At 53.6% G+C, this 10,437-nt stretch overlaps 1 protein-coding gene across 1 annotated transcript in view; it reads left to right on the top strand.

Annotated features, from left to right (window-relative positions):
* CCDC40 (coiled-coil domain 40 molecular ruler complex subunit) overlaps positions 1 to 10,437 on the top strand; it is a 56,260-nt gene that overhangs the window by 37,851 nt on the left and 7,972 nt on the right. Inside the window, exons 12-16 of the mRNA XM_004374366.1 lie at positions 2,649 to 2,894; positions 5,187 to 5,400; positions 7,768 to 7,937; positions 8,242 to 8,333; positions 9,040 to 9,160. Of these exons, the coding sequence (XP_004374423.1) occupies positions 2,649 to 2,894; positions 5,187 to 5,400; positions 7,768 to 7,937; positions 8,242 to 8,333; positions 9,040 to 9,160 (843 nt within the window). The remainder of the gene's footprint in view (positions 1 to 2,648; positions 2,895 to 5,186; positions 5,401 to 7,767; positions 7,938 to 8,241; positions 8,334 to 9,039; positions 9,161 to 10,437) is intronic.

Here is a 10,437-nt window from a genome sequence, read left to right as displayed (position 1 = left end):
GGGAGTTTCCGTGTGTTTATCCATTATTCATTGTTTTTCCAGTTGTAGCAGCAATACATTTGTATTGTAGAAAACCTGTAAAGTACAGAAAAGCAAAAGTAAAAACAAATCAAAGATGGCTGTAATCCCATCAACCAGAAACAACCTCTCTTAGATTTTAATGCATTTCCCCCACCCAAGGCCCCCTGCCCTCCCTGGGCCACGGGCTGAACTAGTCCGTGTATTACCACTGATTTCCAGCAGAGGGCGGTAAAGAGTCCTGCTGAACAGATGTGTCTGTCACGGTCGATTTCCCACCAGGTGAAAGTGGAATGTCTTGGAGAGGGGACACTTTTTCCTAACTGCTCAGAAGTCCTGGGGGCATGTCTGGGAAGAGGTGCAGAGGAGGGATAGATAGGGTTCAGAGGGAGCGCAGGCTCAGTCGACGTGGGGTGTCGGCTACTTGGAAGGACAGTTAATTCAGGGGAAGCATTGACGCCGTGGGCGGAGGGCTGGTGGTCTCAGCAAGGGGAGTGGATAGCTTGGGAGCAGAGCCTGGGCAGGGGGACAACAGGTGTTCTGGCTCATCTGGCTGGGGACAGCGGCGTGAGATACTGAGAGGGGACCCAGAGGAGTGAGGAATGGGTTTCCCATAGTCCTTGAACTTAGGAAAGGCAGCCAGGGTGCGGGGTGTCAGACTCCTCCTGAAGACCCGGGCACGGCTGGCCACCTTGGACGACCTCGACAAAAAAGAACAGTGACGTAGCCCCAGCTCAGAGGGGCTGAGGGCGGTGCTGGCTGGTGTTGCTGCGTGACTCTGACGCTGGAAGCTGCTGCTCTCCGGTGGGCAGGTTTGGGCATTGAAACATCCAGTGCACGGAAGTCACCACGGTGGCTGTCAGAGAGGCTGAGCGTGAGATGCAGCCAGCAGCTGCTTCGGGAAGAGAAGCTGGAATGAGCCCCAGGAAGGGCTGGGTAGGAGCCAAGGGGGCTGTGAGAGCTGAGGCCAGGAGAGGGCAGAGCTGGCAGCAGCATGAACAGTGAGGATTGGTGGCCGGTCAGAGACCAGAGATGGAGGAGCTGTGTCCCCAGGGCAGAGGCAATGGGAAGACACCAACCCCATCTCAGACCCCAACCCTTGCGCCATCCCCATCCCGGTCCCCGTTCCCCTAGCTTACAACGCAACCTTCCAATTTACAAAATGAGCCTGGCTGCATAGTTGCGCTGAGTTGTGATTTTCATTTCCTTGTAACAAATATCCTTAGAACAGATCTTATAACAAAGCCTCCAGCCATGACGTAATCTGAGTAAACCTCTGTCTTTTCTCACCAAAAGAGCCAACAAGGGTACCAGGGATGGGCTGGTCGGACCTCCAGGGTGACAGGAGGGCCACCAAGAGCACTCACTCCTCCAATGTGGGCCGAGACTCAGGTCCACCAGTGACCCAAGGTTGCTTCTGAGCCAAGGGGGTCACAGTCCTTTAAAGAAAACGAACTGGATGGCCAGATTGTACTGCACAGTAGGATTTGTTTTTTGCAGGATGTAAGATTTTTAGTAAAGTGTAAGGCAGTGCATCCCACTGAGCATAAATCAGAGGCTAAGTATCTACCACAGGGTCCTGGAGGATAGGGATATTTGTAATAGATTACCAGCTCAAAGACGGCAGGGATGTTAGGTTTGTTCACGAGTAGATGCCAAGTGCGCGGAGCAGTGGGTGTGCTCAGCAAGGAACAGTTGAATGAATGAACAAATGTCCACCGACCATAAGGTTTGCTTCATAAACTTTTTACAACTACTCAGCAGAATAGCACAGCCATTAATGCGATATGGCACAAAAATAGAAGACGTGATTTCTTAAATTAAAAAGCAGGTTATAAACCAATATGTAGAGCTGTGATCCTGTGGGGTTTGTTTGCATTTTGCTATTGGCTATATATATAAAAACTAGAGGGAAGGATAGATTCCAAATGGTAATAGCAGATAACCACGTGGCAGAATTATGGGTGATTAATATTTTCTCCCCTTTCTTCATCTATATGTTCCCGTGAGTCGATTCTTACTGATAGTGACCCTACAGGTTGGAGTAGAACTGCCCCATAGGGTTTCCAAGGAGCGGCTGGTAGATTCAAACTGCCAACCTTTTGGTTAGCAGCCAAGATCTTAACCACTGCGCCACCAGGGCCCCTGTTCACCTACAATGTATGTTAAGCCAGTTGCTATCGAGTCGACTCCAACTTATGGCGACCTCGTGCGTGTCAGAGTAAAACTGTGCTCCATAGGGTTTTCAATTGCTGAGTTTTTGGAAGTAGAGCACCAGACCTTTCTTCCAAGGTGCCTCTGTGTGGACTTGAACCTCCAGCTTTTGGGTTAGCAGTGAATTTGTTAACCATTTGCACCACCCAGGGACTCTATAATGTTATGTTGCTAGTTGTTTAATAAGAAAAAGCAATAATGTTATCGTTCTTTTATTTGTAGGAAGTTACTATTTTAAGTAGACTCTCCTCTTAAGATGGAGATAAAATCAACATCCTCCTCTCCTGATATTTATCTGGAATTTCTCCAGATGAACCTCCAGCTATTAAAGAAAATGATAAACCAGCCATGCTCACCTAGAGGCTTCCAGAAAAGAAAAAAAAAAAGTTCAAACATATCTCCTTTTGCTAATTCAGGTGACACATCTCTCCAAAATTGACGGCAACATCGCTCAGGCCACCCTCAACATCACGAACACCAACTGCCGGCTGGACATGCACCAGAAGACGCTGGCTGAGCTGGACAAGGAGGTGAAGAAAGTCAACGACCTCATCACTAACAGTGAGAACGAAATCTCCAGGCGCACGATCCTGATTGAGAGAAAGCAGGGACTCATCAACTTCTTCAATAAGCAGCTGGAACAAATGGTTTCCGAATTGGGGGTAAGAGCCCACGGGCTGGGAGAGGCCCCCGAAGGTGATTGTCTTAGTCATCTAGTGCTGCTATAACAGAAATACAAGTGGATGACATTAATTCTCTCACAGTCTAGGAGGCTAGCAGTCCGAATTCAGGGCACCAGCTCCCAGGGAAAGCTCTCTCTGTCGGTTCTTGGGGAAAGTCCTTGTCGTCAATCTTCCCCTGGTCTAGGAGCTTCTCAGCACAGGGAAACCAGGTCCAAAGGATGTGCTCCGCTCCCAGCGCTTCTTTTTGATGGCATGAGGTGCCTATCTTTCTGCTTGCTTCTCTGTCCTTTTATCTCTTGTGAGATAAAAGGTGATACAGGCCACACCCCAGGGAAACTCCCCTTACATTGGATCGAATCGGGGCTGTGACCCGAGTAAGTGTGTTGCATCCCACCCTAATCCTCTTTAACGTAACCTAATCTTGCCTCATTAACCATGGGCAGAGATTAGGATTTACAACACGTAGGACAATTTCATCAGATCACAAAATGGAGGACAACCACACAATACTGGGAATCATGGCCTAGCCAAGTTGACACATATTTTGGGGGGACGCAATTCAATCCACGACAGGGATGTTTGTGCCTGGTGGTCATTTCAGGGATTTCTTACGATGAGAAGTTAACTAAAACACAGTAAGAGTCCCTGGGTGTCCCAAACGATTAAGCACTGAGCTGCTCATCAAAAGGTTAGCGGTTGGAACCCACCTAGAGGCACCTTGGAAGAAAGGCCTGGTGATCTACTTCTGAAAAAAATCAGCCATTGAAAACGTTGTGGAGCACAGATCTAATCCTTACACGCAGGGTTGCCATGTGTCAGAGTGGACACAATTGCAGCTGGCTGAAGCACAGTCTGTCCCTTCGCTGCCCATTTTATAAGTGAAGTAATGTGTGCAGAATGCTCTAAGTCAGATGCTGTAAACCTTTTCTGCACCGGGCCAGAGGGTAAATATTTTCAGCTTTGCCGGCCCTGTTGGCACAACTACTCAACTCTGCCTTTGTGCCGAGAAAGCCACCACAGACAATACATAAGTGAGCGAGCGTGGCTGCATCCGCCACAGCTGTGTTCACAGACACTGAAATGGGAATGCCAGGCAGTTTCCACGTGGCAGGTAGCGTTGCTCTTCCTTTGATTGTTTGTGTGGCCCGCAGCCCACGCAAAGCCCGGTGGGGCCAGATGGAACCTGCTGACGCTGACCGCCGCCCTAAGTGACGTATTCTAAAGGCTGTGAGGCTGGACGTCTTATAAGTGATCCAGAGTCCCGCGGGGGCTTGACGCCCCAGGGCGCAGCGGGTGGCTGGGAGGAGCGCCTACGTACACCTGACCGCTAGGGGGCTCTCTTTTCAAAGCCACCAGCTCCAGTGGACTCTGAGAAACTCCTGACTTGTCTGTTGTAACAAAGGCAACTTTCAAAGCCCCTTTGGGGAACAACAGAGCCCTGCTGGTGCTGTGGTTTAGAGCTCGGCTGCTAACCAAAAGGTTGACGGTTCAATCCACCAGTCGCTCCTTGGAAACCCTGTGGGGCAGTTCTGCTCTGTCCTATAGGGCTGCTAGGGCAATCGACTTGACGGCAATGGGCTTGGTTTGGATTTTTTGGTTGGGGAACAGTGAGTCCGCCTGCCCTGCCCCTGCATCTGCTGGCTTCGTAGGGGGTTCCAGAGCCCCCCAAAACTATTACCTCCTACAGTAGGTCTGTGGCATATACATGGGGGCTCTCGGGGGCAGTGAACACAGCGATAGGGTCCCTGACCCTGCCTGGAGCCTATTTGAACCATTGTACAGTTTGATTATCCCGGGGGTTCCGATCAACCAAAGGGAGGCCATGGAGAATAAGTCTATATTTTTTGGGGGGGTCTTTGAAGAACAGGAATTTATTTTCTCACAGTTCTGGAGGCTGGAAGTACAAGTTCAGGACACCAGCAGCCCCGTGCTCTCTATCTGCCGCTCTGGGGAAGGTCTTCCTTGTCTCCTCCCGCAGGCGTTCCTGGGCGGTCCTTGGCTTGTAGCTGTATCTTCACACGGCATCTGTCTTCGTGTCTGTGTCCCTTCTCCCATTTTATAAAACACCATAAACCAAAACTCCCATTGCCGTCGAGTCAATTCCACTCATAGTGACCCTACAGGACAGGGTAGAACTGCCCCATAGGGTTTCCAAGGAGCGGCTGGTGGGTTCGATCTGCAGACCTTTTGGTTAGCAGCCGAGCTCGTAGCCACTGTGATAAAGCACCATGAAGAAGGCTAGTTCTTCCTTCTGATGAATGCCACTTTCAGGGGGAAGAGGTCGGGCCCCTGGAACTCGAGATCAAGAGGCTGACGAAGCTGATTGATGAGCACAACGCCAGCGTGATCCAGGCCCAGGTGAGCTGGCTGCGCCTGCAACAGGAGATGGTCAAGGTCACCCAGGAGCGCGAGGAGCAGCTGGCGAACCTGGACATCTTCCGGAAGGAGATCCACATCATGGAGCAGAAGAAGCTGCGGATCGAGAGTAAGTGTGTGCATGGACGCAGCATCTGCAGAGCGCTCAGCCCCTGCCGCTCCCGGGGGAGGGGACACGCCTTCAACGAGAGGTGGGGGTTCATTTTATCTTATTTTTTTGGTGAAAATATACACAAAAAATCATACACCACTTCAACAATTTCTACACGTACAGTTCAGTGGCACTGGTTACGTTTTTCAAGGTGTGCAGCCTTTCTCGGCAACCTTTCCCAAACTATTTCACCATCATCGGCACACACTCACTGCCCCCCGAGGTTTTCATCTGTCCTTTCGAGTTGCTGTTGTCGATTCGATCCCATATAGATAATTCTTTAAAAGCGTATAATGGCTAGTGCAGACATTCTTTTCTAATTAGGCTAAACTATTATTTGGCTCGAAGATGACTCCTGGGGGATAGTTTTGGTCCAAGGTTTAAAGGTTTCCTCAGGGCAGTAGTTTCAGAGGTCACTGCATGAGTTGGTTTTGATGCAGCCTTAAAAAAAATGCTTATGTCACATTTCGTAAACCAGTGGGGCTCGACAGTCTGCCCAGTGTGCAGATAGAGGAACCGTTGAAAAGATTTACTGAGTTGCCCAAGTTTGTGGACTTCAGGCCTCCCCACGTGTCTTTATGGAGAGGACAGTCCAATGCTCCTGGCCCAGCCAGACACAGGGACACTTGGCTGAACATGCCTGTCTTGGTCTCCTAGTGCCTGCTGTAACAGAAATGCCCCCCCTGGGCGGCTTTAGAGGACAGTGGGTTATTTTCTCACAGTTTTGGAGGCCAAAAGTCCGAATCAGGGTCTCACCCATGCGGATTCCTTCCTTGTCGGGGGCCCTGGCCATTCCTTGCTTCCTGGGCTTGTAGACGATCCTCACACATCATCTGTCTTCCCCTGTGTGTGTGCGCGTATGTGCGTGTGTCTGTGTGTGCATGTGTGTGTGTGCGTGTCTCTGTGTGTGCACATGTGTGTGTATGTGTGTGCTGTGTGTCTGTGTGTGTATGTGTGTGTACACACGTGTCTGTGTGTGCGTGTGTGTCTGTGCGTGTGTGTGCGCACGCGCGCGGGCATGTCTGTGTTGTTCTTTATATAACTCAGAACTGATGAGGTTTAGGACCCACCCAACACGGGCGTGACCTCATTAACCTAACAAAGAAAACTCTATTTCCAAACAGGAGCACATCCCCTGGTATAGGCGTTAGGATTCCAACCCCTGTTCGGGGGACACACTTCTGTCCCTAACAACAGCCCTGTGCAGAGAGCCTCAGGTCCGGCCGGGCAGCGACCCTCGCCCGTGGGGCCGCAGCAGGGTGTGCGGCTCGGACAAGACTCCTCTTTATTCCTCTTCAGCTGAACCTTCTAACTGCCCCACCGGGCCCCCACCCCCTGCCTTCCCCAGCTTGGACCCGAGTTCCAGCGTCTCCCAAAGTGCCAGGCTGTCGGGGGATGGGAGGGAGATGTCCCTTCCGGGCCACCATTGCCCACGTAGTCACCTGCCGAGACCTCCTTGGTCCCACCTGGTCCGGGTTGTGGGTCCACGTGGGTCAGCCCGGCTTTGAGAGGCCTCCAGGTCCAGCTTCCTCAGCCGCCCCCTTGGGCGGAAAATGCCACCTGTGGTCCGCGGCCCTCTCTACTCCAACACACCGAGTACCCACCCACCTCCTCTCAGTTCCTGCTACCTGCTACCCTACTCTTGGGTCACCCCACCCTGTCTGTTGGGGTTTAGTTTCTGCTGCTCGGTGGGTGGGGGGTGGGGTGGGGGAGCAGGGCCCCAGGCCACCTCTCCTGGAGACCGTATTGTCTGTGCAGAACCATGGCCCATGGGCAAGGGCTCACGTGTTCGCCTGCCTTTACATCCCCATCCCTCTCTCTTACCCGCTGACTGTCCACGCATGGGGTCCTCCCATTCCTGAGAGGAACCAGGGTTTGCAAACCTAGCAGTCAGGGGAAGAACCCTCCCCTCCTGGCCCGGCAGTGGCGTGATTTGGGGGAGAATGGGGGGGCATCAGGAGTCCCTAGGTGGTTAACAGGTAATGAACTCGCTGCTAACCAAAAGGTTGGAGGTTCAAGTCCACCCAGAGGTGCCTCAGAAGAAAGGCCTGGCAATTTATGTCCAAAAACTCAGCCACTAAAAACCCTATGGAGCACAGTTGTACTCCGACCCACAGGGGGTCGCCATGAGCTAGAGTCAACTCCACGGCAGCTGGTTGGTTGGTTTGTTTTGGTTTATGGGGCACCAGGAAGGACAACAGGGCCATAGGAACGGCGGGCAGAAAGCGCCCTGGCTGGTCTTCCAGAACATTGTCCTGCCTTGGTGGCGAGGCCTCTGAGCCCCCAGGAGCCCTGTCGCCCCCGTGTCTCTGTTCTCTGCCGCAGACAAGATCACGCAGGAGAAGAAGGAGCAGAAGGAGATTGAGCGCCACATGAAGGACCTGGACAACGACCTGAAGAAGCTCAACATGCTGATGAGCAAGAACCGGAGCAGCTCGGAGGAGCTTCAGCAGGTCACCGTGGTGACGGAGACCGAGTTCGTGCGCTCGCTCAAGGTTGGGTGACCCGGCACCGTGCCCCTCACCCCTGCATCCCCTCTGTCCTGGCCCCGGCATGCTGGCCTCGGAAGTGAGGAGGGCTCTCGTAAGGGCTGTGGCACGGGGCCATGGAGAGAGGGCACAGGTCAGGGCACACCGTGTCCACAGGTGGGCGCTGGCACTGAGACATAGCTCCACATTCTAGTGCGACGTTGGTGGCAGGGCCAGGAGTCTGGGCTGGAGGGAAATGACCCCTGTGTCACACAGGGCTCCCTCCCTCCCCGAGCCCCCCCATAGCTGTCTCCCGCCCTCTCCAATCCAGGCCTCTGAGAAGGAGAGCATAGAGCTGCAGGAGAAGCTGAACCAGCTACAGGAGGAGAAGCTGACCATCCTGAGCAGCCTGGTGGAAGCAGAGTGAGCCCTGGCCCCAGCCCACGTTGACCCTAATGTCACTGGGAGTCCAGGGCGGCCCCATGCACCTGGTTCCCAAACCCTCCACAGCTCCTCCGGGGCTGGCTCTCTGTCCCCACCACAGCTCTCTCCAAACTGGGTTTCGTCGGAAAGTGAGGAACTTTCTTTGGGAGAAACTTTTTTTACTATTATTTTTATGTGGTGCCTGATCATGAAAGTAATACAAGCCCAGCTGTGATGTTTTAAACTGTATCCACGTGTGCAGACTTACAGGCCATTCTGGCTTGCTTTCTTTCCCGGAAAACCACTGGGTATGTCTGTTTATTTTTCTCTTCCAAAAATGGGATTGTTTTATATTTCGGGGCTATTTTTCATGTCAATGCGTGTGAATCGACAACTCCATTTGAGTGGTGGCTGTGTGGCTGCGTGGATACATCAGGGGTTTGGCTGACCTCTTGGCCCCAGAACAGGGACCTTTCTCCCCATCTAGCAGATTCAAGCCTTGGTTCGGTGCCTGGGCGTTTAGATACACCGACTGTGCCTTCACAGACAGGAGAGAGGCAGACGCCCCTCTCCTGAGCCGCCCCAGGCACCATCCTGCACCTTTGCGACCCCCTCCCCACTCCTGCCCCTGAACCCGCAGTGAATCCAGCGGGGAGAACGCGCCTCAGTTTCCCCAGCTCTCACACGCCCTCTTCCACCTCTGAAGGCACCAGATCATGCTTTGGGAGAAAAAAATCCAGCTGGCAAAAGAGATGCGCGCCTCGGTGGATTCCGAGACCGGCCAGGCCGAGATCCGAGCCATGAAGGCCGAGATCCACAGGATGAAGGTGAGGGGGTTAGGGGGGCTGCTGGGCGGGACCTAGCAGGTGGGGGGGGGCCTGTTGGGATGTTGGGGCGGGGCTAGTGGGTGGGACAGGGCCTTTGGGAAGGACCTAACGGGAGGTGATGGGAAACCAGGCTGGAGGGGGCCTGGAGAGTATGGGGTGGAGACCTGGTGGGCCCGGGTAGGGCCTGTGGGCGGAGCCTAGCGGGAGGGGATGGGATGCTGTGTGGGAGGAGGGTATGGTGGGGTCGTGGTGGGCAGGACAGAGCCTGATGGATGGGGTGGGACCTGTAGGTGGGCCTAGGGGGAGGTTATGGGGGGGACCCTGGTAGGAGGGGCGGGGGAGGGACCTGGTGGGCCTGTTGGGAGGATGGGGCAAGGCCTAGCAGGAGAGACTCGCCCTGTGGGCGGGACCTAGCTGGCAGGGACGGGGGCGGGGCCTGGTGGGAGGGGGCATGGAAGGAGTGTGGGCGGAGCAGTGGGTGGGCCTAGTGGGCGGTGTGCGCCCTGGTAGGTGAAGCCTCGTGGGAGCCCGCTCAACGCCCCGGGACCTGGCCACGCTGCGGAGCATGGGTACGGTTCCCAGGGAGGCACCAAGGACCGCAGCCAGCCCAAGCTCCATGCGCTGCTCCTCTTGGCCTAACTCCCGGTCAGGGTCTGTGCAACCTCTGTCCTCACCGCCCAGAATCACACGGCAACCAGGACACGCACAACGGCATGTTGCCGACGCGGCTTTACCCGCACGCGTGCAACCAGGGCGCTTGATGGTTTCGTGCTGGTTGTGACCACGAACTTCACGACCGTCCAATGAGCTGTATACCCCGCATTCGACGAGAAGAGAGCCTCACACAGTAAAGGGGGTCCAGGAACACACACGTCTTTCCCTTGGGCTGTGCTTTCTCTCCGCCGTCATCTTAGCTAGATGTCATTACTTGGAAGATCGTGGAGTCTTTAAAAGGCTGGTATTTAAATAACAGGTTACCACTGAGATAAAGGCTGGGGGCCCTAAGGATAAAAATCAGAGCAGGTGGTAAAAATGAAGGTAACATCACTGACAATGCCGTCTTCAGCGGCAGTTCCTCTGTCTGTTAAGATCAAACGCATATGCTACTGATAAGTTGGTTTTTGTTTGTTAATATATTTTTTTAAATATTCCATTTAATTGAGTTTTCTAACTACAGAAGCCGGGCATGTGTGCTACAATGAGCCGAATCCCACCACCAGGGGAGCAGAGAACATCAGCCTTCCCTCCCCCCAGCACCCAAGCCAAGTCCCACCACC

Source organism: Trichechus manatus, unplaced genomic scaffold (assembly GCF_000243295.1).
Source record: "Trichechus manatus latirostris isolate Lorelei unplaced genomic scaffold, TriManLat1.0 scaffold00028, whole genome shotgun sequence".
In the NCBI taxonomy this organism is placed as follows: domain Eukaryota; kingdom Metazoa; phylum Chordata; class Mammalia; order Sirenia; family Trichechidae; genus Trichechus; species Trichechus manatus.
The sequence above is the reverse complement of the archived record's forward strand: the minus strand, read 5'-3'. Positions and strand labels throughout refer to the sequence as shown.